The sequence below is a fragment of the Pristiophorus japonicus genome, chromosome 1 (assembly GCF_044704955.1).
Source record: "Pristiophorus japonicus isolate sPriJap1 chromosome 1, sPriJap1.hap1, whole genome shotgun sequence".
NCBI classification, from domain to species: domain Eukaryota; kingdom Metazoa; phylum Chordata; class Chondrichthyes; family Pristiophoridae; genus Pristiophorus; species Pristiophorus japonicus.
In genome coordinates, this window is record NC_091977.1 from 70,187,592 (window position 1) to 70,213,579 (window position 25,988).

General features: G+C 43.4%; 1 protein-coding gene across 3 annotated transcripts in view; it reads right to left on the reverse strand.

Moving 5' to 3' along the window:
* slc24a2 (solute carrier family 24 member 2) overlaps positions 1-25,988 on the reverse strand; it is a 299,828-nt gene that overhangs the window by 73,033 nt on the left and 200,807 nt on the right. The window contains exon 5 of one of the 3 annotated variants that reach the window (XM_070856809.1): positions 14,815-14,865. The exons of the other annotated variants lie outside the window; for them this stretch is intronic. Coding sequence (XP_070712910.1) covers positions 14,815-14,865 — 51 coding nt within the window. The remainder of the gene's footprint in view (positions 1-14,814; positions 14,866-25,988) is intronic. 3 annotated transcript variants of the gene reach the window in all.

Below are 25,988 nucleotides of genomic sequence, written 5' to 3' on the forward strand. Positions count from 1 at the left end.
AACTCACTGCCTGAAAGCATGGTAGAGGCAGAAATCCTCACACATTTAAGAAGTACTTGGATGTGCACTTGAAGTGCCGTAAACCTACAGGGCTACGGAGCAAGAGCTGGAAAGTGGGATTAAGCTGGATAGATCTTGGTCAGCCGGTGCAGACACACTGGGCCAAAATGGCCTCCTACTGTGCTGTAAATTTCTATGATTCTATTAAATAGGTATGTGTTGTGCCCATTTTTCGGATGCAAGACTGGCACAAAACATACCGATTTAGTTGTGGGACCGCCTGTGCCTAGTCTGTGCAGGTGTTGGCCCCACTCCTAAATTTATAGGACCCATTTTTAAAGGCATCCCAAGCGGACGCCTGAAATGGGCATCCAGCCAATAGGCCTCTAGAATACGTTAATGAAGGGCTTATTGGCTGTTGAAGGACCTCTTTCTGAAATCGGGCTGACCTGAATACATGAATACTTCTAACCGGTTCCACAGCAATCCTGAAGATCATTGCCGGCCCCTGCTCTGCCCCGACCCCTCTCCCAATTTCCTCCTCCCTCCCAGGACTTACCCGAGTACCCTTGCCAGTGTCACGTTCTTATGTATACTGTGATAGGAATTTGAAGCTCTCATTGGTCTCGACAGGTGCAATGCACTGCTCCTGCTCCGCACTAGGGTGATGGAGAGCCAACAAAAATCAGCTTCAATTTTTTTCACTGTACTGCAAGGAGGCAGGCTCACGATCAGCAGGTGCTGGCACAGAAGCTTTCAGTTAAAAATTATGGACCTGAAAGTAGATTGAATGCAAAACTTAACCTGCATAAAGTTGTTACAATTCATTCTCAGACTTTGAAATGAGTTGGGAAAAAAATGAACTCAAATTCTGTGGGAGGAGAGTCTTTAAGTTGGACAGGGAGAGAAACAGCCTGATACTTTGAGAAAAGATGTTCGCTGCACACTCAAGACTGCAGCATCTACGGAACTGCAGCACAGAGCAAGAGCCATGGGAAAAATATCAACTGCAAACCCAGGCTTTTGACAGTGGCTACAGCCTTGAAGTAAAACAACAACAACAACAACTTGTATTTATATTGTGCTTTTAACATAGCGAAACGTCCCAAGGCTTGGTCAAAGAGGTATGTTTTAAGGATTGTCTTGAAGGAGGAAAGAGAGGTAGAGAGGCGGAGAGGTTTAAGCAGAGGTTTAGAGCTTCGAGCCTAGGAAACAGAAGGCACGGACACCAATGGTTGAGCGATTATAATCAGGGATGCTCAGGAAGGCAGAATTAGAGGAGTGCAGACATCTCAGAGGGTTGTGGCGCTGGAGAAGATTACATTCCAGCTCTTGGTCCATAGCCCTGTAGGTTACGGCACTTTAAGTATCTTCTAAATGTGGGTGCGGGTTCCTGCCTCTACCACCCTTTTACGCAGTGAGTTCCGACACCCACCACCCTCTGGGTGAAGAAATTTCCCCTCGTATCTCTTCTAAAACTCCCCCCAATTACTTTAATTACTATACCCCCTGGTTGTTGATCATTCTGTCAACGGAAACAGGTCCTTCCTATCCACTCTATCCAGGCTCCTCATAATTTTATACACGTCAATCAGGTCTTCCCTTAGCCTCCTCTGTTCCAAAGAAAACAGACCCAGCATCTCCAATCTGTCCTCTCAGCAAAAATTCTCCAGTCCAGACAACATTCCTGTAAATCTCCTCTGCACCCTTTCCAGTGCAATCACATCTTTCCTACAATGTGGTGACCAGAAATGCACACACTACTCCAGCTGCAGCCTAACCAGTGTTTTATACAGTTCAAGCATAACCTCCTTGCTCTTGTATTCTATGCCTCGACTAATAAAGGCAAGTATTCCATATGCCTTCTTAACTACCTGGCCTGCTACCTTCAGGGATTTGTTGATATGCACTCCAAGGTTCCTTTATTCCTCGACTCTTTTCAGTGTCGTACCATTTAATGTATATCCCCTTGCCTTGTTAGACCTCCCCAATTGCATTATCTCACACTTATCCGGATTGAATTACATTTGCCACTGTTCTGCCCACCTGACCGGTACATTAATATCTTCCTGCAGTCTGCAGCTTTCTTCATTATCACCACACAGCCTATTTTGGTATCATCTCCAAACTTCTTAATCATGCCCCCAACATTTAAGTCTAAGTCATTGATATATACCACAAAAAGAAAGGGACCCAGCATCGAGCCTGGTGGAACCCCACTAGATATAGATTTCCAGTCACAAAAACACCCATCACCCATTACCCTTTGCTTCCCGTCTCTGAGCCAATTTTGGATCCAACTTACCACTATGCCCTGGATCCCATGGGCTATTACTTTCGTGACCAGTCTGCCATGTGGGGCCTTATCAAAAGCTTTGCTAAAATCCATATACACTACATCATACACAATGCCCTCATCGACCCTCCTCATTACCTCTTCGAAAAATTCAATCAAGTTAATCAGACACGACCTTCCTTTGATAAATTCATGCAGGCAGTCCTTGATTAATTCATAACTTTCCAAATGAAGATTTATCTTGGCCCTCAGGATTTTTTCCAATAATTTTCCCACCACTGAGGTTAGGCTGACTGGCCTGTAATTACTTGGTCCATCCCTTTCTCCTTTTTTAACAAAGGTACAACATTAGCAGTCCTCTAGTTCTCTGGCACCACACCTGTAGCCAGAGAGGATTGGAAAATGGTCAGTCAGAGCCTCTGCTATTTCCTCTTTTGCTTCTCTTAACAGCCTGGGATTCATTTCATCCGAGCCTGGGGATTTATCCACTTTTAAAGCTGCCATGTCCCTTAATACTTACTCTTTCACTATGTTTATCTTGTCTAATATTTCTCACTCCTCGTCCCTCATTGCAAAGTCTGCATCATCCCTCTTTTTTGTGAAAACAAAGTATTCATTAAGAATCCTACCCACTTCTTCCATCTCCACACACAGATTTACTTTATGGTCTCTAATAAGCCCCACTCTTCCTCTAGTTATTCTCTTGCTCTTAATGTATTTATAAAACATCTTTGGGTTTTCCCTGATTTTACTTGCCACATTCTTTCATGCTCTCTCTTTGCTTTCCTGATATCTTTCAGTTGCACCCCTGCACTACTTATACTCCTCTAGTTTCTGCAGTGTTTGAGTTCTCGGTATCTGCCATAAGCTTCCCTTTTTTCCTTTATCTTACCCTGTAAGTCCCTTGACATTATTGGACATTAGAAATTATTGGACCTTCCAAACCCATGACTTCTACTAGCTAGAAGGACAAGTGCAGCAAGTGCATGGGAACACCATCACCACCTGCAAGTTCCCCTCCAAGTCACATCCTGATGTGGAAATATATCACCTTTCCTTCATTGTCACTGAACCAAAATCCTGAAACTCCCTCCCCAAACAGCGGGAGTACGTTCACCACCGGTTCAAGACAGCTCAACACCATCTTCTCAAGAGCAATTAGGATGAGCTATAAATGCTGGCCTTGCCAGCGACGCCCACATCCTGTGAATGAATTAAAAAAAGCAAGAATCTTCTACATAAACACAAGCAATCATAGTGTATGATTAACAGCTTTAGAACGGTCTGCGCATTTAACCAAACAGGCTAAATAGCTAAACAACATTGTTTACTACTTGTGAGAACCCTAGTCTGTAGCTTATATTGCAGGCAGACAAAACCATTGTATGCAATTAGGAGAAATTATATCAGAAATTGTTCAGGACGGAGAAAAGGGGAGAAACATTGTCAGACAGCTGTGAAAGATTGTATAGAGGAATCATAAGGTTATCCACAGAGCACACATGTGGCCTTTGACATAGTACAGAAAACTAAATGCAGAATAAGGATATCATTCTGAAGTGGTAACTGGAAAACTAAACGCTCAAAAAATACCTTCAAGCAATTGCTGCTATACAGAAATATTTAAATGTTTGATTTAAGTTTTGATTCTTTCATAAAATGTTCTTTTTAAATTATACCCAATAAATTGTAAACTTTAATCTGTTTCACCAAAATGATTATCTTTGACTCAATTAATTTAGTATTGGCAGTTCGCATTTAGAGACCTATGTTACATTATAAATGGGGTGAATAAATTTTGAAAAATATTCCACATTTGCACAGTGATAATATTAACAATTGCAGGGATTGTGACTATTTGCTTACAAATCCCTTTCTTACAAATCCCTAAGCAACCGGCAAATAGGTCTCTCTCTATAGTATTCGATATAATGGCTTCGATTTTGCGTTAAGAAAAACTGTGAGGCAATAGTGCTGACTGTTATTATGGAGTAAATTGGACAGCAACTTCTGGAGGCTGCACATGTGCAGTTAAACGTGAAAATTCGGAATTGTCGTCAGATTTGTCCTGCTCCTCCACAAACTGCGTTACACAGGTCCCCTGCTGAGAAACTCGGCATTGAAATCCATGTAACCCCATGAACTTCTTGTATTTACCCACTAAATACATAAGAATTAGTTCTGGTACATTCAGGTGCAAGTGAATTTTTTTTAATGGTATGATAAGTAATAATTATCACCAAACAACCTCTCTGGCACTGAAATTTTAATTTTACACGTGTGGAGTCTCATTCCTTCAGAATTGAATTATTTTTGGAGATTTACTTTTTCTTTGTCTCTTTTATCTCTATCTCTTAATCTCATCTTTCTTCCCCTCTCTATTTTGCTTTATGTACATGATTTTACAATTAATTAAATATTCTAATTTATACTTCCTAGTTTAGACTCAGTGTGTCTCACTGAGGATTCTTCAATCGGACTGGTTGAAGAGCCACGCTGTTACTTTCCCTGCTCACAGATCACCTGCAGAGGGCGCCATGCTAGAAATGCTCTCAATACCTCAAGTTGCAGCACAAAAGCCCACGGAAAGTCTGTGGGCAGCTGTAAGCCTAATGAACGGTAAGCTCTGTTCCTTCGCCGCTGACTGCAAAATCCGGAGTGATGTATTTGCCGCTCGGAAAATTTGGCCTTGTAGCTGTGTAAGACTCTTATGTCAGCAGATTTTGTTTTTTAAACAATTTAGGCAAAGATGAGGATTCCAGGACTGCAATCTAAAGATTTCTCTTCCTCCCACTCCCATTGGTGCTTCAGCAATGTCCAAGCAGGTTTACATTTCTACCGGTTTGATTCTTTATACTCTTTGTTATATTGTAATCTCAACAGTGTCACAGCAGCTGCAGGTTTGTATCTTAGTGCTTGAATGAAACCCATTCTGTTCATGAAAGGTACCATACACATAACAAACCTCACAGGTGCTGAGATAAAGGGTTGCAGCTGGGGCTGGAGTAGTCATACTGGCAACACCACTACTCTGCAATCCTTATTTATAATTATCTGCTTTATGCATCGAGAAGGTAAGGAATCAAAATAGAAAATTTTAACTAGCTTTGTTACATTTATCAAGTTATTGGGATATAATAGCAAGAACATCTGGACCAGCAAGGTTGTAATTGTGCAATTTTTGAATTTACCTAAATTGTTAATATGTTCAGTAGGTCAATCCAGCAATTTTAACTAAATTTGTAATAAGTAAAGTAAAAGAAGAAAATATAACACTCAGAATTGTTACTTATTCCTCATTTTTGTTTCTTAATTCTACACTAACATTGTCAAGATGGTCATTGCTTACCTCTGGAAAGAATTGAAAGGCAGCTCACATGATATGAAGGGAATAACTAAAGGACCCTCTATCCTCATAATAGACTTCATTATAACTAATGAAAATCATCAAAATATCTGCAGTATAAACAAAGTATTATACAGAGTATGGAAAGGGATACTATGTGAAAGTATTTACACTTGCAAATCTGCTTGCAAGTCAATCGATAATTTTGTGTGGTTTCAGTGCAGCACAGTAGTAGAAATGGGGTTATACTGCAGTCCACTCCCATAGAATAACTTCTAAATACTGAAATAAATGTAGTCATCTATGGCAGTGACCAGGAAATTAGTCTTGCGCTGAAAACTGGAGTGAAGTGGATGACACGCCTGCAACGCGAGCTGAAGATGATGAAAGGCTCATCTGTAAACTGGACCTTGAGCCTCATCTACATAGTACCAGTGAGCTGTGGACGCCAATCGGGCGTCTCAATGCAGCTTGCCAGCTGCGGCCCAGGAATATTCCTAGAGATGGGGCAAGTGTGGGCTGGCAGTGAACCTGCAATATTCAGTATTGTTCTGGATCAGGAGGAAAATGCCAACTCACTTGTGGCCCCACCAGAATCGTTGGTTAGGCTGTTGTACACACGGAAAAACTGAGTGGCGAATGCTCACCCAGGTTTTGCAGAATTTAGCTTTGTGGTCCTAAAACAAACATTAGGCAGGCGTATCTGCACCGCCTGTCAGTTTGGCAGCTGGTGCTCTTCCGGAGGGATCGGATGCAGGCAATCCCACCTAGAAATTGGTTCCCTCACCCTACCCCTCCCGACTCCTATTTTTTGCCCAGAAATTAGGTGTGACAGGGACCATTTTCTCCCCTTATGCTATTTTTAAACTTAGGGAGACTCTCAGGTGCTCCATGGAGGGACAATTATTAAACACCATCATTTCTTTTCTCAAGAGTTACAGATTCAGAGTAGTCAACTGTTTCATAGTGAGCCAAAAAGCAGGGCAAAATGTAAAATCAAATATACAACTCCCATCCTAGTTATAACTCATTAAGCTGGGTAGGTCCTGAAATCTCAACCTTTCTGCAATAACTAGGACGAGAATGGTTAGTTACCAGCTAAGCAACGCCACCTATGACACCCAGCTCAAAGATACCAATTTACAGGCTGGCGAATGAGGAAATGCTGGCTGCACAGTTGGAGAGAGGTTGCATATTTGCTCTCCTAGTTTTAGAAAAGTTAATGGATTGCTGTGGAAACATAGAAATTAGGTGCAGGAGCAGGCCATTTGGCCCTTTGAGCCTGCACCCCCATTCAATAAGATCATGGCTGATCATTCAACCTCAGTACCCCTTTCCTGCTTTCTCTCCATACCCCTTGATCCCTTTGGCCGTAAGGGCCACATCTAACTCCCTTTTGAATATATCTAACGAACTGGCCTCAACAACTTTCTGCGGTAGAGAATTCCACAGGTTAACCACTCTGAGTGAAGAAGTTTCTCCTCATCTAAATGGCTTACCCCTTATCCTTAGACTGTGACCCCTGGTTCTGGAGCTCCCCAGCAATGAGAACAGTCTTCCTGTCTCTAACCTGTCCAATCCTGTCAGAATTTGATACGTTTCTATGAGGTCCCCTCTCATTCTTCTAAACTCCAGTGGATACAAGTCCAGTTGATCCAGTCTCTCTTCATATGTCAGTCCTGCCATCCCGGGAATCAATCTGGTGAACCTTCACTGTACTCCCTCAATAGCAAGAATGTCCTTCCTCAGATTAGGGGACCAAAACTGAACACAATATTCCAGATGTGGCCTCACCAAAGCTCTGTACAAGTGCAGTAAGACCTCCCTGCTCCCATACTCAAATCCTCTAGCTATGAAGGCCAACATGCCATTTTCCACCTTCACCGCCTGCTGTACCTGCATGCCAAACTTCAATGACTGATGTACCATGACACCCAGGTCTCGTTGCATCTCCCCTTTTCCTAATCTGTCACCATTCAGATAATATTGTCTTCCTGTTTTTGCCACCAAAGTGGCTAACCTCACATTTATCCACGTTATACTGCATCTGCCATGCATTTGACCACTCACCTAACCTGTCCCAGTCATGCTGCAGTCTCTTAGCATCCTCCTCACAGCTCACACTGCCAACCAGCTTAGTGTCGTCTGCAAACTTGGAGATATTACATTCAATTCCTTCATCTAAACCATTGATGTATATTGTAAATAGCTGGGATCCCAGCACTGAACCCTGCGGCACCCCACTGGTCACTGCCTGCCATTCTGAAAAGGACCCGTTTATTCTGACTCTCTGCTTCCTGTCTGCCAAGCACATCATCCACATCAATACATCACCCCCAATACCATGTGCTTTAATTTTGCACACTAATCTCTTATGTGGGACCGTGTCAAAAGCCTTTTGAAAGTCCAAATACACCACATCCACTGGTTCTCCCTTGTCCACTCTACTAGTTACATCCTCAAAAAATTCTAGAAGATTTGTCAAGCATGATTTCCCTTTCATAAATCCCTGCTGATTTGGACTGATCCAGTCACTGCTTTCCAAATGCGCTGCTATTTCATCTTTAATAATTGATTGCAACATTTTCCCCACCACCGATATCAAGCCTACCGGTCTATAATACCGTGTTTTCTCTCTCCCTCCTTTTTTAAAAAAAAGTGGTGTTGCATTAGCTACCTTCCAGTCCATAGGAACTGATCCAGACTCAACAGAATGTTGGAAAATGATTACCAATGCATCCACTATTTCTAGGGCCACTTCCTTAAGTACTCTGGGATGCAGACTATCAGGCCCTGGGGATTCATCGGCCTTCAATCCCATCAATTTCCCAAACAAAATTTCCTGACTAATGAAGATTTCCTTCAGTTCCTCCTTTTCACTACACCCTCGAACCCCTAGTATTTCCGGAAGGTTATTTGTGTCTTCCTTAGTGAAGACAGATCCAAAGTATTTGTTCAATTGGTCTGTCATTTCTTTGTTCCCCATTATAAATTCACTTGATTCTGTCTGCAAAGGGCCTATGTTGGTCTTCACTAATCTTTTTCTCTTCACATATTTATAGAAGCTTTTGCAGTCAGTTTTTATGTTCCCTGCAAGCTTCCTCTCATACTTTATTTTCCCCCTCTTAATTAGATCCTTTGTCCTCCTCTGCTGAATTCTAAATTTCTCCCAGTCCTCAGGTTTGCTGCTTTTTCTGGCCAATTTATATGCCTCTGCCTTGGATTTAACACTATCCCTAATTTCCCTTGTTAGCCACAGTTGAGCTACTACCTTCTTTTTATTTTTATTCCAGACAGGGATGTACAATTGTTGAAGTTCATCAATGTAATCTATAAATGTCTGCCATTGCCTATCCACCGTCAACCCTTTAAATATCATTTGCCAGTCCATCCTAGCTAATTCACGTCTCATACCATCGAAGTTACCTTTCCTTAAGTTCAGGACCCTAGTTTCTGAATTAACACTGTCACTCTCCATCTTAATAAAGAATTCTACCATATTATGGTCACTCTTCCCCAGGGGGCTTCGCACAACAAGATTGCTAATTAGTCCTCTCTCATTACTCAACACTCAGTCTAGGATGGCCAGCTCTCTAGGAAAGGAGTGAGATTACGATGAAGTTAGTTCTGAAACACAATTACCGTCAAATCTGAGTGACTCCTATTCACAGAAATTCATAAATAACACTGTTGCTAAACTTTTCACATTTCCGACTGATGTAGAAAGATCCAATGCAAGAGTCTCCTGGATAGGAATAATGAAATGAGCAAATATTTCAGTGCTCATTCCGATCATCGCAATTAAAGAGGAGACGGTGGAGGAAGGTCTCGCAGAATAATGAAAAATAGATATGGCAGCTCAATATTCCTGGTTACAGGGTTTTCAGATGGGATCGAGAGGGGGATAAAAAGGAGTGGGGTGTCGCAGTATTAATTAAACAACTACAGCTTTAAGGAGGGATGACAATTTGAAGGATCAAATGAGGTCATATGGATTGAATTGAAGATGAACAAAAAAGGGCCGATCACACTGCTGGGAGTGTACTATAGACCGCCAGTCAGACGGAGAAAGAAGGGCAAATATGTAGGCCAATTTCTGAGAAGTGCAAAAACTATAGGTAGTAATAAGTAGAGGATTTCAATTACCCTAATATTAACTGGGATAAAATTAATGCGAAAGGTAAAGAGGGTGCAAAATTCCTAAAATGCACTCGAGAACTTTTTTAGCCAGTATGTAGCAAACTCAATAAGGAAGGGGCGGTTTTGGATATCAAGGGGCATACAGGGTATGATAAAGAAAAAAAAGGGAGGCTTATGACATCGAGGGTTGAATGCTGCAGAAAGACTAGGAGTATAAAAAGTGCAGGAGTGAAATTAAAAAGGAAATTAGGAAAGCAATGAGAGAGCATGAAAATGTTTTGTAAGTAATATCAAGGAAAACCAAAAAATGTTTTATAAATACATTAAGAGCAAGAGGATAACGAAAGAAAGAGTAGGGCCTATTAGAGACCATAAAGGTAATGTGTGTGTGGAGGCGGAAGATGTGGATGAATACTTTGCGTCTGTTTTCACAAAGGAGAGGGGTGATGCTGACATTGCAATCAGGGAGGAGGAGTGTGAAATAGTAGATGAAATAAACATTGAGAGAGAAGTATTAAGCGGTTTAGAAGCTTTGAAAGTGGATAAATCCCCAAGCCTGGATGAAACATATCCCAGGCTGTTAAGAAAAAGAGGAAATAGCAGAGACTCTGAACATCATTTTCCAATCCTCTCTGGCTACAGGTGTGGTGCCAGAGGACTGGAGGACTGCTAATGTTGTACCTTTGTTTAAAAAGGGAGAAAGGGATAGACCGAGTAATTACAGGTCAGTCAGCCTGACCTTGGTGGTGGGAAAATTATTGGAAAAAATTCTGAGGGACAGGATAAACCTTCATTTAGAAAGACAGGGATTAAATGAAGGACAGTCAGCATGGATTTATTAAGGGAAGGTTGTGTCTGACTAACTTGATTGTAATTTTTGAGGAGGTAACAAGAGGATCGATGAAGGTAGTGTGTTTGACATAGTGTGTATGGATTTTAGCAAGGCTTTTGATAAGATCCAACATGGCAGATTGGTCACGAAAGTAAAAGCCCATGGGATCAAAGGCAAAGTGGCAAGTTGGATCCAAAATTGCCTCAGAATCAGGAAGCGAAGGGTAATGGTTGATGGGTGTTTTTGTGACTGGAAGGCTGTTTCCGGTGGGGTTCCGCAGGGCTCAGTGCTAGGTCTCTTGCTATTTGTGGTATACATCAATGATTTAGACTTGAATGTAGGGGGTATGATTAAGAAGTTTGCAGATGATACTAAAATCAGATCTGTGGTTGATAATGAAGAAGAAAGCTGCGGACTGCAGGAAGATATCAATTAACTGGTCAGATGAGCAGAACAGTGGCAAATGGAATTCAATCGGAGAAGTGTGAGGTAATGCATTTGGGGAGGACTAACAAGGCAAGGGAATACACATTAAATGATAGGACACTGAGAAGTGCAGAGGAACAAAGGGACCTTGGAATGCATGTCCACAGATCCCTGAAGGTAGCTGGCCAGGTAGATAAGGTGGTTAAGGCAGCACACAGAATACTTGCCTTTATTAGCCGAGGCATAGATTATAAGAGCAGGGAGGTTATGCTTGAACTATATAAAACACTAGTTAGGCCACAGCTAGAGTACTGCATGCAGTTCTGGTCACCATATTACATAAAATATGTGATTGTACTAGAGAGGGAGATTTATGAGGATGTTGTTTGGACTGAGAATTTTAGCTGAGGAAAGATTAGACAGGCTGGTTTTGTTTTCTTTGGAACAGAGGAGGCTGAGAGGAGACCTTATTGAGGTGTATAAAATTATGAAGGGCCTAGATAGAGTGGATAGGAAGGACCTATTTCCCTGAGCAGAGCATTCAACAATCAGGGGGCATAAATTTAAAGTCATTGGTGGGAGGTTGACATGGTATTTCAGGGGAATTTTTTTCACCCAGGTGGTAGTAGGGGCATGGAACTCACTGCCTGAAGGGGTGGCAGAGGCAGAAACCCTCACCACAATTAAAAAGTACCTGGATGTGCACTTGAAGTGCTGTAACCTACAAGGCTACGGACCAAGAGATGAAAAGTGGGAATAGGCAGGATAGCTCTTTGTTGGCCAGCACAGACACAATGGGCAGAAATGGCTTCTGTCCATGCTGTATATTTCTATGATTTTATGATTCTATGCAATGTATTTACATAGAAATGCATCTGCCCCTTCCCAATTCTGAAAATGACAAATTGGTCATATTAATCTGTCAGTCAAATGTATACCAAAAATTGTCAGGTCAAACCTGTTTATTACAGTTTATCTTATTCCATCAAAGGTACCATTTAGGATGCTAAACAAGTGAAGCATTTTGCTTGATATAAGGCACCCAAGTTTCGAGCCGCGCCTAGAACGGCGCAGTCCCGACCTGGACACCCGTTTTTCACGCCACAAAGTGTGCCTAAAAAAACCCTCCAGATTCTCCACCTCCCTGCAGGTCCTCTGGCCCTTGGCTCAGCGCAGCAGGAGCTGTAAGGGGCGGAGCCAGGTCCCTGCGCCGAAAACAGTGCCGGAACCTCTGCACATGCGCGCTACAGTGGGCGCGCAAGTGCAGTAGCTCCAGGCGCCCGAAACTGTGTGGGAGGGGCCCGAAGCACGCAGCCCCTAGCCCTGGCCGAATGGCCTCACTGGGGCTGCGTGAATAAGGCTCCTCCCACGGCCAGCTCCTGCTTCCTCCCGACCCGACTCGACTCCCGCTTCCAGCCTCTGGACTGGACCCGACACCACCACCCCCCCCGGACCGGACCCGACACCCGTTCCCTCTCCCCCCCCGCCCCCAGACCAGACCCGACACCCGCTCCCCCCCCACCCCCAGACCTGACACCCGCTCCCCCCCCACCCCCCGCCCGGACCCGACACCCGCTTCCCCCCCCCCCCCCGCCCTGCCCCCGGACTGGATCCAACCTGACCTCGCTCCCCCCGACCTGACCTCCCTCTCCCTCCCTCCCTCTCTCCCTCTCCCCCTCTCTCCCTCCCCCCGACCCAAACCGACCTCCCTCCCACCACCCCCCCGACCCGACCCAACACCACGTACCTGTAAATCTGGTGCTGGGGACGGGCCCTGCCCGAAGTCTCGGGCACGGCCCGTTCAGCCTCCCCCCTTCACTTTCCCCCCCAACCCCCAATCTCCTTCCCCCCCCCCCCAACAACTCCTTCCCCCCAACTCCTTCCCCCCCAATCTCCTTCTTCCCCCCAATCTCCTTCTTCCCTCCCCACATCTCCTTTCCCCCCCCACATCTCCTTTCCCCCCGCCACATCTCCTTTCCCCCCGCCACATCTCCTTTCTCCCCTTTATCCCCTTCTACCCCCCTCCCCATCCCTCCCCCTTCTCCCACCCTCTACCCCCCCCTCCTCCCCCTCCCCTCGCTGTCAGAAACACAGACACTGACAGACAGAGAATGAGACACACACAGACAGACAGAGAGATAGAGACACTGACAGAGATACACTGAGGGGGGCATCCCAGCACGCTGTTGGAGGGCTTCCGGTGCTGCAGTCGGTAAGTAGAAAATGTTTTATTTATTGATTTAAAAAAAAATTATTTCTTATTAATTTTTTTTGATTGATTTATTGGTTGATTTATTGATGTATTTATCATTTATTATTGATGATGGCTCTTTATTTGTAAAACTAAAGTGTTTAATGTTTGTAAACTTCCCTTTAAACCCCGCCCCCCCCCCCCCACCATTCCCTACGCCTGATTTGTAACCTATGCCTGATTTTCTAAAGTGTAGACAAGGTTTTTTCGAGCGTACAAAAATCTTCACTTACTCCATTCTAAGTTAGTTGGAGTAAGTTTTCACTGACGAAACTTTGAAAACAGGCGTAAGTGGCCGGACACGCCCCCTTTTGAAAAATAAATTCTGTTCCAAAGTGAAACTGTTCTAACTGACTAGAACTGGAGCAAACTAAATGACGAGAATTCCGATTTCTAAGATACTCCGTTCTACACCAGTTGCTCCTAAAAATCAGGAGCAAATCATGTGGAAACTTGGGGCCAATGAAATTTGAGCTCATCAAAATAAGGTTGCCAATTTTGGATAATGGACACATTTTTTTTAAACTTTATGCACCTAAGGTGAGCATCAAGTACTCCAAGGTGAGTTGCATTATGTATAGTATATAAATATATAGAATATATAAAACTATAAATATTAAATTCAGGGCAAGGCCCCCCACTAATGTACTTGAACATCAACCTCAAAAGAGCACCCCTCACTACGTGTGACACGTATTTCCCAAACCATGTGACCGGTTTGAGCAAGACTGCTAATTTGATGTCAACTGGTACAGAATTATGAGCAATTTTCTTTTGTAGATTTGCGCTAACTAAGAGCTGGATTGAAATCTCACAGTCTGACTTTAGGTTGGGCCCTGATAACCAGCAGACAGAAGAGACCTTCATCTTTTGTTCTGGACTCAATTCCTACCCATTTTCTAGAGGTGAATGCAAAAACTAAGACATGGATGTGGCAGATCTCTTCACTGAAGTGCATCAAATGGGATCACACTATATTGGAACCTGAGCAAGTCGGTCACTCGAGAGGCAAAATGGCATTTCAACAGCATCAAAACCCCGAGTGAGTTGCCTCCAGTTTACAAGCCAGCTATTTTGGTTACAGGTGAGGAAGATCACGCTTCATTAGTCAACCTGATATACACACACACACACAAACACAGAATTGCAAAATTACCTAATCACAGAGCTAAAAAGGTGGAAGTTACTTTTATTAAGGAATGGAGTTCAATTGAAAACAAGGAAGAAGTGAGGTATAGGAAGTGATTGAAACACTTTTACACAAGAAAAACAACAACAGTCCCATGTTACATTAAAATATTTTAAACATCCACGTTTTACATTTGCTATATCAGTAGACAAGCTCAATAGCACAGAAACAAACAAAACAACATATACATAAAGATGTAGTGACGATCAGGGAAAAATGTTAAATGATACAATGAGACACGTACATTATTAAAATGATTTTTTATTGTAATAAAGAATGTGTATGTTCATGACTTTACAGATAATGTAACAGAGAAAGATGTTGAAGTTCTTACCTTCTTCAGTCATTGAGTCATAATATTTTAGTTTTCCATATGCTCCAAGTTCTACAACATCACAGTAAAAAAAGGACAAATGAGCAAAAAGCAAAAAAAAAGAGATTAAAAATCAGGAAGCAGCAGAATGCAATTTAAGAAGGCACACACTTAAGTGATGTGCTTCAAAAATCAGTCAGAGGATTTAAGATCAGCGGTGAATGCTAAAATATGAAATTTGGAATATTGCTGCAACAGATTCATCAATATTCAAATTAGGAAAATAGATGATCATCTTAAACAAAAGTAATTTATACCATGTGAAAAGGATACAGTTTTACTAAGTACATCATTCATAAACATTTATAGTACGTAGAAAATTGTTATCCAATGATTTCCTAAAATATGCAGATTTTTGTCTTCTGCTCAATGAGTATTTTCCCAGAGCCTACCTTCCAAAGGAACAATCAAGTTTATTATTTATTTTATTCAATGCACTGTATGATTTAAAGTAATTCATCTATTTTAAGGCTTTTGTGTTAAATTATTTTTCTGTTTTATGAGCTGTAGTATATAATAATAAAAATAGCAGCCCCCAAAAAATGTAAGAAAAAGAAATCCTTCCAAAGTTGAGTCTACTGTGTAACACAGAGGAGCAGATTATATTCATCACATTAAGCTCATTGAACAGACTATGGGCAATAATGAAAAGCCAGGCATAGAAAATATTGTTAGGAAACCTGTTATTCTCTTAACAGTACATGGCCATCCCTTCCCTCTTTCCCATATCCTATAAAACAACCCACACAGTCCCCAGTTGTTTTTTTTTTATTAATGGCTGTAAATTTGATATCTTATTAAAACAAGGAGGAATTATTTTTACACCAGATAATACAAAGTAGCAAGTGCTGTTTCATTCATAAATATTGTATAAAAATCTCTCCATCAAATGTAAAAACAAAGTATTTGTTTTAATAACAATTGCTCATCACTACAGCTATTGCTATTGTGTTTCTTTGTTGAGTGTTAGAGCCATTATCCTGTAAAAATGCAGTCAGAGAAATCCCATTCCCTCAATCCTTCAGACACACGAATTCCTTCCTTAATCCAGACCTCTGCTTGATTTGGTTGGTAGCATTCTTGACTAAGTTGCATGGTTGTAGGTTTAAACCCCACTCCAGGATTTGAGCACATGAACTATTTTTCCAAACTGCATTCTTAAGGTTAGAGATATAATTTGTGAAAGTTCAAATATCATACTTACATTTTGGGGCAATGTACTTAAAATTAGTCCACAATTTAGCTGCAGCTTTTGTTAAATGATATTTCATTTTACCAAAGGAGATTGTTCACTGTTAACTGATGACAGTGAATCAATTCCACTCATGAGTTTGGCATTTTTATTTTGTAATTGTTTCCATGTTTTGTTTCTATAGAACAGAAACAGTTAAACCAGATTAGATCTTGTTACAGAGCAATGAAGCATCTTTATATCTATATGTTTAAAATCTACATTTTACTTCTAACTTGTGTGTGGCAAGGAAGGAAAATGGAACAACTCCCCAATCCCCTGTCCTCCAAGTTACCTTCTGAAACAATAAAGGTGTTGCACTACTAATCAATAATTCAAATAACATTTAAATATGACAAAAGAAGGATTCCAACACTGACCAGCATTTGTTGAAAATCTTGAGTGTAATAAAAGGCCCAGGAGCTTCACACCACACACTGGTGATAGATGCCCAATGTCCAATGGACCGTCATGATGGCTACGTAGAAGTATATGCAAGATCTACAAGGTGCAGTTTGTCATTTAGCACTTCATAGTAGAGTTAAATAAAGCATCATGATGCAACGTTTAGCTTAGTGAAAATATATTGCTTGAGAGGGACTGCCAGTGACTGAGTGCTCTTGAAATGAAGGTGTATTGTATTGATGAATTTCATCATACATAAGTGATGATACATCCTTATTAGTCTGCAAATCTCAACAGGTATCCCAACTTGGCCCTCCAGTGTTTTGATGTCTGATCCAAGGGCATGCTATTATCGTGAGGTAGTGTTGACTCATACATCCCTTTTAAAACCCTCCTTCTGGCTCCCCTATTACCCTGATGCTGGAAAGTGATGTTTGGAATGTTTCTGTTTCTGCTCAGAGTACCCTTACCTCTTCTGAGCTGCAAATTCCTTTGCCACTGCAAAGTCTGTTGGTAGTAATGCTGATGAAAGCTCTCCATTTAGAATAAGTGAAATTCAAGCTATTTGGTAGAATAAGTAGGCGGACTTCTTTCAGAGTTTTGTTTAAAAAATCTGATGATTAAAGCTTTTTTTTTACAAAACAAAGTCCCAAAAATCCAGAGTTTATGCAAAAGACGAAGACAAAACATTATAGCCTCTCTTTGCTAAACTGATCAAACCAATCTGATGCCTTTAACATATCAGAAAAGCAACACTAACTTACTGATATGTTGTTTATAGGAAAAACTGTACAAGTTAGCCACTATAATCTGAAGCAATAAGCATTATCTTCATATTCTATAAATAGTGTTAACTTGTAAATTAGTGCAATTAACTTGTTAAAACGAAGAGCTGACAAGGTAGTTCCCTACAACAGTTCATGAACATAATCTTAGTAAGATAAATTAGGTCAAGGCTGTTTTAAAGGAATATTGGACAAGGTCTTAGTTTCTACTATAGTGCTTTGAATGCCATGAATTCAAATACATGTAACTAATGTTTTACTAAACGTTATGCTTGGAACAGATTTCTATATAAAATTGACGTTTCTCTCTGATTTTCTCTCCTTATTCCTTTCCTGAAGATGGTTATTAACACTGGAATGTGGTCCAAGCTCTGGCAATGTTCTCTCACCTCATTTAAGTGTCTATTCTTCACGTGTGACCCTGGACAGCATGGCCCAGATATTTACTCGGAGCTGGGAAGACAGCAGGGGAGGATTTCCGGATGAGAAACCCAGAAGTACATAACATAATAGGAACAGGAGTAGGCCATACAGCCCCTCGAGCCTGCTCTACCATTCAATATCATGGCTGATCTGATCATGGACTCAGCTCCATTCCCCACCCGCTCCCCATAACCACTTATCCCCTTATCGTTTAAGAAACTGTCTATTTCTGTCTTCAATTTATTCAATGTCCCAGCTTCCACAGCTCTCAGGCAGCAAATTCCTCAGATTTACAACCCTCAGAAGAAATTTCTCCTCATCTGTTTTAAATGGGCAGCCCCTTATTCTAAGATCATGCCCTCTAGTTCTAGTCTCCCCCATCAGTGGAAACATCCTCTCTGCATCCACCTTTGTCAAGCCCCCTCATAATCTTATATGTTTCGATAAGATCACTTCTCATTCTTCTGAATTCCAATGAGTAGAGGCCCAACCTACTCAACCTTTCCTCATAAGTCAACCCCCTCTTCCCTGGAATCAACCTAGTGAACCTTCTCTGAACTGCATCCAAAGAAAGTATATCCTTTCGTAAATATGGAAACCAAAATTGCATGCAGTATTGCAGGGGTGGCCTCATCAATACCTTATATGGCTGTAGCAAGACGTCCCTGTTTTTATACTCACTCCCCTTTGCAATAAAGACCAAGATACCATTGGCCTTCTTGATCACTTGCTGTACCTGCATACTATCCTTTTGTGTTTTCCCACACATCCTGACGAATTTAAACAGCAGGGCGTCTTTTAAATGTTTGCAATAGGTTTCCCTCCTGACAGCCAGCCAGATTGACAGGCTGTTGTTTCTATTACAACCCCTGGTTAAGGGTATCAAGGGATATGGAGCAAAGGAGGGTAAATGGAACTGAGGTACAGGTTAGCCATGATCTAAATGAATGTCAGAACATGGTCAAGGGGCTGAATGGCCTTATCTTGGTCCTCTGTTAAAAATCAGATAATTTAGCACAAACTTAGGATCGAATCTGGGACCTTTCTGTTCTTCACAATTTAAAATATTGAATTCAATATCTGGATCAGACATTATGCTCCAATCAAATATGTATCTTTTTTTTAAATTATAGATAGCACTTACACTAAACTGTAAAATGAAAAAGCCGTGATACTGAATTTGCAGTGCCTTGCATGCAAAAATGTATTTTAAATTATTGAATTGTATGTCACATTACAGTAGTGCTATCGGGCAATCAACCAATGTGGTTAAATTAGTAACTTCCTATTGCCAGTATATAGTGCAAAAAATTGTGTTTGCCTTAAGTGGGTTTTAGCTCTTGTTTTTAATCCTCAGACATCTAAAAGTTAAAAAATATATAAACACTAGGGGTCCAAAATTGGGATTGGTACCGCACGTTGCTTGGGCACTACAGGTGCTGTTTGGGGACCAAAATGGCATCCAACGTGCGTGCGCACACTTCTGCCGCGAATCGCGCCGGACAGCATCTTTTACCCACGTCTGAAGCAGGTATTAGTTTATTTACAGATACAAATAAGGGGCCTAAAACCCGCACCTGATCCCTGCTGCAACTTTGGTTTGCCCTGGGACAGCCAGTGCTAGTGCTGATTGCCTTCGGGAAAACCAGTGCTAAGTACCATATAAGCAAACAAAATGATCTCCTGATCTCCCCTTGACCCCGGCCACCTATCCCTCCTAACACCTCCCCACCTCTCTCTCCTCTCCTCCACCCACCCCCGACAGTACTCGCAACCCCCCCCCCCACCCCCCCCAATAGTACTGCTGTGGTCAGTGTCTTCCTACCCGATCCCCGACAGCGCTCCCAAGATCTACGATCTTCCGACCCAATCCCCGACAACCTAATCCTCCCTCTGCTCCAACAGTACTCCCGAGGTCTATGATCTTCCTACCTGATTCCCGACAGTACTCCTGAGGCCAGCGATCTTCCTACCCGATACCTCACTGAACTCTTGTCACGGACTCAGAGGCCCACCCATTCCTCCTCGAGACCCCTGTGATCCAACCCAATCATTTACCTGGAAATTGAAGCACCAGCCTGTGCGGGCTCCCACTGCAGCAGCACTTACGTTATGATGCGGTCCGAGGCCCAAAATCTGGGCTCCTCAAATCTCCCCATTTGAGCACAGTCTGTTAACACTGTGCCCAAAAATAGGAATGCCGATTTTCTAGGCCTTGGATTATTTAGAGAGGTCACCTGGCATAATTTATGGGACTCATTCACAACTTTAGTTCAATAGTATATTAACACTGTTTACAAACAGTAGTTTCCCTCCAATTTGTTTCCCCTCCCGCCACAGAACAAACACTTTCCATTGTCTCTATGGGATAGGGAGGATGTTTCTTCTGATTATGAGACTGTCTATACTTTGTTGTAAGAGGAAGCATTGGGTTAACTGTAATCGATATAATGTGATGCATAGGGGTATAAATCACCAATAATCATTTGTCTCAAGTCCACAAACATCTATAAAAATGCAGCAAAATATTGTCTCCAGCTCCTCACATTTTATTCTTCCTCTGGGAGGTGCCAATCATTTTCTTTGTAATATATGCTGACCAACCACTGCCTCGGGCTATTGTAATCAAAAGTGAGTTTCACTGGATCCGCTTCTAAATATTGAAACAAGTGGCTTCCTCTAAATGTCTGGCCAGGAATTTCCTCGGAGCAGTTAGAAACCGGGTTCAAAATGTATAAAACTTACACAAAGGATACTGTGTTTACATCATTGTTTTGAACTGGAGATGAAATTTCTCCTCAAACTGATATTAGATTCTTAGAAATGCTAATTCTTTGGTACCCTGCTGAAATGTTATAGAATTCTGCACTATGACAACCATTATCTGTTGTTTTCAAGTTAAGACTTAAACTTTGTTTATTCATCTTTAAGACAATTTGTTATAGAAAGACTTAGAATGGATGGAAATTGAGAGAGTTAATGTAAACTAGTTGCTATGTCGTAAAGGAGATAACGACTCTGAAGCGAGCAGTTTTCTGGTTTGGGCTTCAGGATTGTACCCGAGAGAATAGGGATGCCATGTATTCAACTATCATTGCAACCCATGTATAAGCTGACCTAAGTTGTACACCTTGAGAACACTGACCACAAGGGGGTGAACTTGTAGGAGACACTCCTAACCTGGACTTTCAGGTATAAAAGGGGAAGCTCCACCCACCTTCATCACTTGAGGTCTTGGTGATAAAGGTAACTGGTGACAGAGTGACCTTCTCTCAAGTATGGGCCTCGTGTGCATTTATACTGTATAGTAAGGACATATCATTGGCGACGAGAAACTGGGATTTAAACCACGCGAGCATGGCCACTAGCAGCACAGAAGAGAGGTACTGTGTTGGTGATGATTGGGAGTACTTTGAGACTACAGCAAAGTTTTGTCACTAAGGAATGGTTGGGACAGGATTCGGCCGACAAACGTAGGGCTCATCTCCTGACTGTTTGTGGATCCACAACGTACTCCCTGATGAAGGACCTTCTAGCGCCAGAGAAACCGGCGGACAAGATGTTCGAAGAGCTCAGTAAGTTGATCGGGGAACACCTTAAACCGGCGAGCAGCATGCACATAGCGAGACACTGGTTTTACACGCACCGGCGGCGAGGAGGGCAAAGCGTTCCAGACTTTCTGGCAGATCTCCTGCGACTGGCGAGCCTATGTAAGTTTCCAGATGCATGCAGAGCGGAGATGCTGCGAGACTTTTTTATTGAGGGCATCGGGCACGCTGGGGTTTTCAGAAAACTGATTGAGACCAAAGACTTAACCTTGGAAGCGGCGGCTCTGATAGCCCAGACATTTATCTCGAGGGAGGAAGAGACCAAAATGATGTATGACAAAAATCTTGGCTCAAATGTGGCAAACGACCAGGGAGTCAACATTGTTAACGCGGCACACAGTTCTCTAGGCAGACAAGGGCAATCGGACATGCCCCAGCATGTAGTCGAACCCAAAGGGGGAATTCAACAGAGACAATGGCTAGCTGAACGGCGATTCATGCCATCGCAATGGACAATGTGGCCAGTAATGGGGCCATCAACACCTGTCAATGGTGCGCTTAAGGACAGTTACAAAGACAGTCAGAGACGATCGACTGGTAATGGACTTTTTGTTTCCAACAACGGGGCCTCCAGCTCATGCTGGAGGTGTGGAGGCAAACACCCAGCCAGAGCTTGCAGGTATCAGCAATATACCTGCAGAAACTGCAACGTCAGCGGTCACTTGGCGCATATGTGCAGCAAACCTGCAGCCAGGTTGATGTACGAGGAGGTTGGGCTGGATGTAAGCCCTACGAGACCAAATGAATACTGGGGGAAATTGCTGGCAGCTGAAGTTCAGCGAGTTCATGTGGAGCACATATACAGTTCATATACCAGGACGCCACCGATAATGATGAAAGTGCTCCTCAATGGCATCCCAGTATTAATGGGGCTGGACACAGGGCCAGCCAGTCTCTGATGAGTGTCAAACAGTTCGAAAGGTTGTGGGTATCCAAGGCCAGGAGGCCAAAATTATTGCCGATTGACGCACAGCTACGGACATATACAAAGGAGATCATTCCGGTGCTAGGCAGCGCCACGATAGTCGTGACCCACAAAGGTTCGGAGAACAGGTTGCCACTCTGGATTGTCCTGGGGGACGGTCCCGCACTACTGGGGAGGAGTTGGCTTGCTGTCATGAACTGGAAATGGGGCGATGTCAATGCAATTTCTTCTGTGGAGCGAATATCATGCTCACAGGTCCTGGACAAATTTGACTCACTATTTCAACCCGGCATCGGCACTTTCATGGGGGCCAAGGTAGTGATTTACATAAACCCAGATGCCAGGCCAGTACACCACAAGGCCAGAGCGGTGCCGTATGTGATGCGGGAAAAGATAGAATGCGAATTGGACCGCCTGCTGAGGGAAGGCATCATCTCGCCAGTCGAATTCAGTGACTGGGCGAGCCCGATCATGCCGGTGCTCAAGGCGGATGGGTCGGTCAGGATATGTGGTGATTACAAGACCACCATCAATCGGGTGTCACTCCAAGACCAGTAATCGCTACCGAGAGCAAAGGACCTCTTTGCGACGCTATCCGGTGGCAAACTTTTTTCAAAATTGGGTCTGACCTCAGCTTACATGACCCAGGAGCTGGTGAGTGAGTGGAAGAAGCTGACCACCATCACGACACACAAGGGGTTGTTTGAGTATAACAGATGTCCGTTCGCGATTCGTTCGGCCGCCACGATCTTTCAGTGAAATATGGAAAGCCTCCTCGAGTCGATTCCTAGGACGGTGGTTTTTCAAGACGACATCCTCATTACGGGTTATGATACTGAAGAACACCTCCACAACCTGGAGGAGGTGCTACGCAGACGGGACCGGGTAGGGCTGCGACGGAAAAAGGCAAAGTGCGTCTTCTTAGCTCAAGAGGTAGAATTCCTGGGGAGGAGGGTAGCAGCAGACGGGATCAGACCTACTGCGTCCAAAACGGAAGCGATCCAGAGAGTACCCAGATCTCATAACACAATGGAGCTGCGTTCGTTCCTGGGGCTCCGGAACTGTTTTGGTAACTTTCTTCCCAAATTGAGCACGCTGTTAGAGCCGCTACATGTGCTCCTACGCAAAGGTCGCGATTGGGTCTGGGGGGACAGCCAGGAAAGGGCTTTTGATGGAGCACGCAATTTGTTATGCTCCAACAAACTGTTAACATTATATGAACCGTGCAAGAAACTTGTTTTAACGTGCAATGCGTTGTCCTATGGGGCCGGGTGTGTGTTGCAGCATGTGAATGCCAATGGTCAGTTATAGCCAGTAGCTTATGCCTCCAGAAGTCTGTCCCAGGCAGAAAGGGGCTATGGGATGGTAGCAAAGGGAGCGCTAGCATGCGTATATGCAGTAAAAAAAAAAATGCACTTGTACCTGTTTGGCAGGAAATTTGAGCTCGAGACAGATCACAAAGCCCTAACGTCCCTTTTGGCCGACAACTAGGCCATAAATGCAAATGCATCGGCCCGCATACAGAGGTGGGCACTTACATTAGCCGCCTATGACTACACAATTCGGCACAGACTGGGCACTGAAAACTGCGCCGATGCACTCAGCAGGCACCCATTAGCCACCACTGAGGGGGCAACTGAGCATGATGCTGAGATGGTCATGGCTGTTGAAGCTTTCGAAAGCAAAGGCTCACCTGTAACAGCCCGTCAGATTAAAGTCTGGACAAATAAAGACCCGTTACTGTCTTTAGTTAAGAAATGTGTCCTGAATGGGGACTGGGCAGCCACGTACAGCGCATGCCCTGAGGAATTTAAACCGTTTCATCGGCGCAAGGATGAACTCTCGATTCAGGCTGATTGCCTACTGTGGGGAAACAGAGTAGTCATGCCCCAGAGGGGCAGAGAGGTGTTTATCAGAGAACTTCACAATGAGCACCCGGGCATTGTCATGATGAAGGCAATTGCCAGGTCACACGTTTGGTGGCCAGGGATAGATACAGATCTGGAACTTTGTGTTCGCAGGTGCAACACGTGTGCCCAGCTGGGCAACGCGCCCAGGGAAGCGCCCCTTAGCCCCTGGCCCGCCAAGCCATGATCATGCATCCATATGGACTACACAGGTCCTTTCATGGGAAAAATGTTTTTGGTTGTAGTAGACGCCTACTCCAAATGGATTGAGTGTACCATTTTAAATTCAAGCACATCCTCTGCCATGGTAGAAAGTCTACGGGCAATGTTCGCCGCCCATGGTCTACCGGATGTCTTGGCCAGCGACAATGGCCCGTGCTTCACAAGCACTGAATTCCAGGACTTCATGGCAGGCAATGGAATCAACCATGTCAGAACGGCACCGTTCAAGCCAGCCTCAAACGGCCAGGTGGAATGAGCAGTGCAGATAATCAAACAGGGGATGCTCAGAATCAAAGGGGATTCCCTACAAAGCCGCTTATCACACCTCCTGTTGGCCAATAGATCCCGACCACACTCGCTCACAGGGGTTCCACCCGCAGAGCTGCTAATGAAAAGGACGCTCAAAACCAGGTTATCCCTTATACACCCTACTATGAAAGAAATTGTTGAGAGCAGGCATCAGTCACAATGTGACTACCATGACAGGAATGCGAGGGCACGATGTATTGATGTCAATGACCCTGTTTTTGTCCTTAATTACACTGCAGGGCCCAAATGGCTTGCAGGCATTGTGATTGCCAAAGAGGGGAATAGGGTTTTGGTAGTTAAACTTACCAATGGACAAATCTGCCGCAAACATGTGGATCAAACTAAAAGGAGGTTCAGCAACCCCATAGAAGAAACAGAGGAAGAACACAACGTAGAGTTTACTCCACCACAGGTGACTGAACACCGGAACCAATTGGAGGAGAGCCCAGTCACTGTGGGCAGTCCGGACAGGCCTGAGGCACCGCAAACAGCAGACACTCAGGCCAACGCCCAACAGCCGAAGCCCCAACTCAGGCGCTCTACAAGGTAGCGCAAACCACCAGAGAGACTTAACCTGTGATCCCAATAAGACTTTGGGGGGGAGGTGATGTCATGTATTCAACTATCATTATAACCCATGTATAAGCTGACCCAAGATGTACACCTTGAGAACATTGACCACAAGGGGGTGAACTTGTGGGAGACACTCCTAACCTGGACTTTTAGGTATAAAAGGGGAAGCTCCACCCACCTTTATCACTTAAGGTCTTGGTAATAAAGGTAACTGGTCACAGAGTGACCTTCTCTCAAGTATGGGCCTCATGTGCATTTATACTGTATAGTAAGGACATATCAAGGGACAAGTGAGATGAAACGAGTTCCACAGGAAGAAACCCTGGGAAGTATAAACAAGACATGTGGCCAAAATCTTTCGGGCAGGTTTTTGACAAGAACTAGTAGCTAGAACTAGTAGGTTTTTGACAAGAACTAGTTTTTGACAAGAACTAGTAGTAAAAATATTACATTTTTAGGGGAACCTTTATAGGTCAAAAGGTCTTGTCAATATCCCATTTCAGGCCCACCCCTAAAAAGAGAATAAAAGTAAGCCTCCTCAAGGCTGACCTCACAAGCTGAGCGAGGGGAGAGTGAAACAGAAGTTGGGCTGGTCGAACACTCTTCGAGTGATCCCATGCTTTACCAGAGGAAACTCGAGACAAATAGAAAAAGACTGCAAGCCAGAGAACTGTTCACGTGCACCAGCTGTTTGTCTGATCAGATCAATATCAACTACGTGTTATGGCCATATGTTTTTGTTGTATA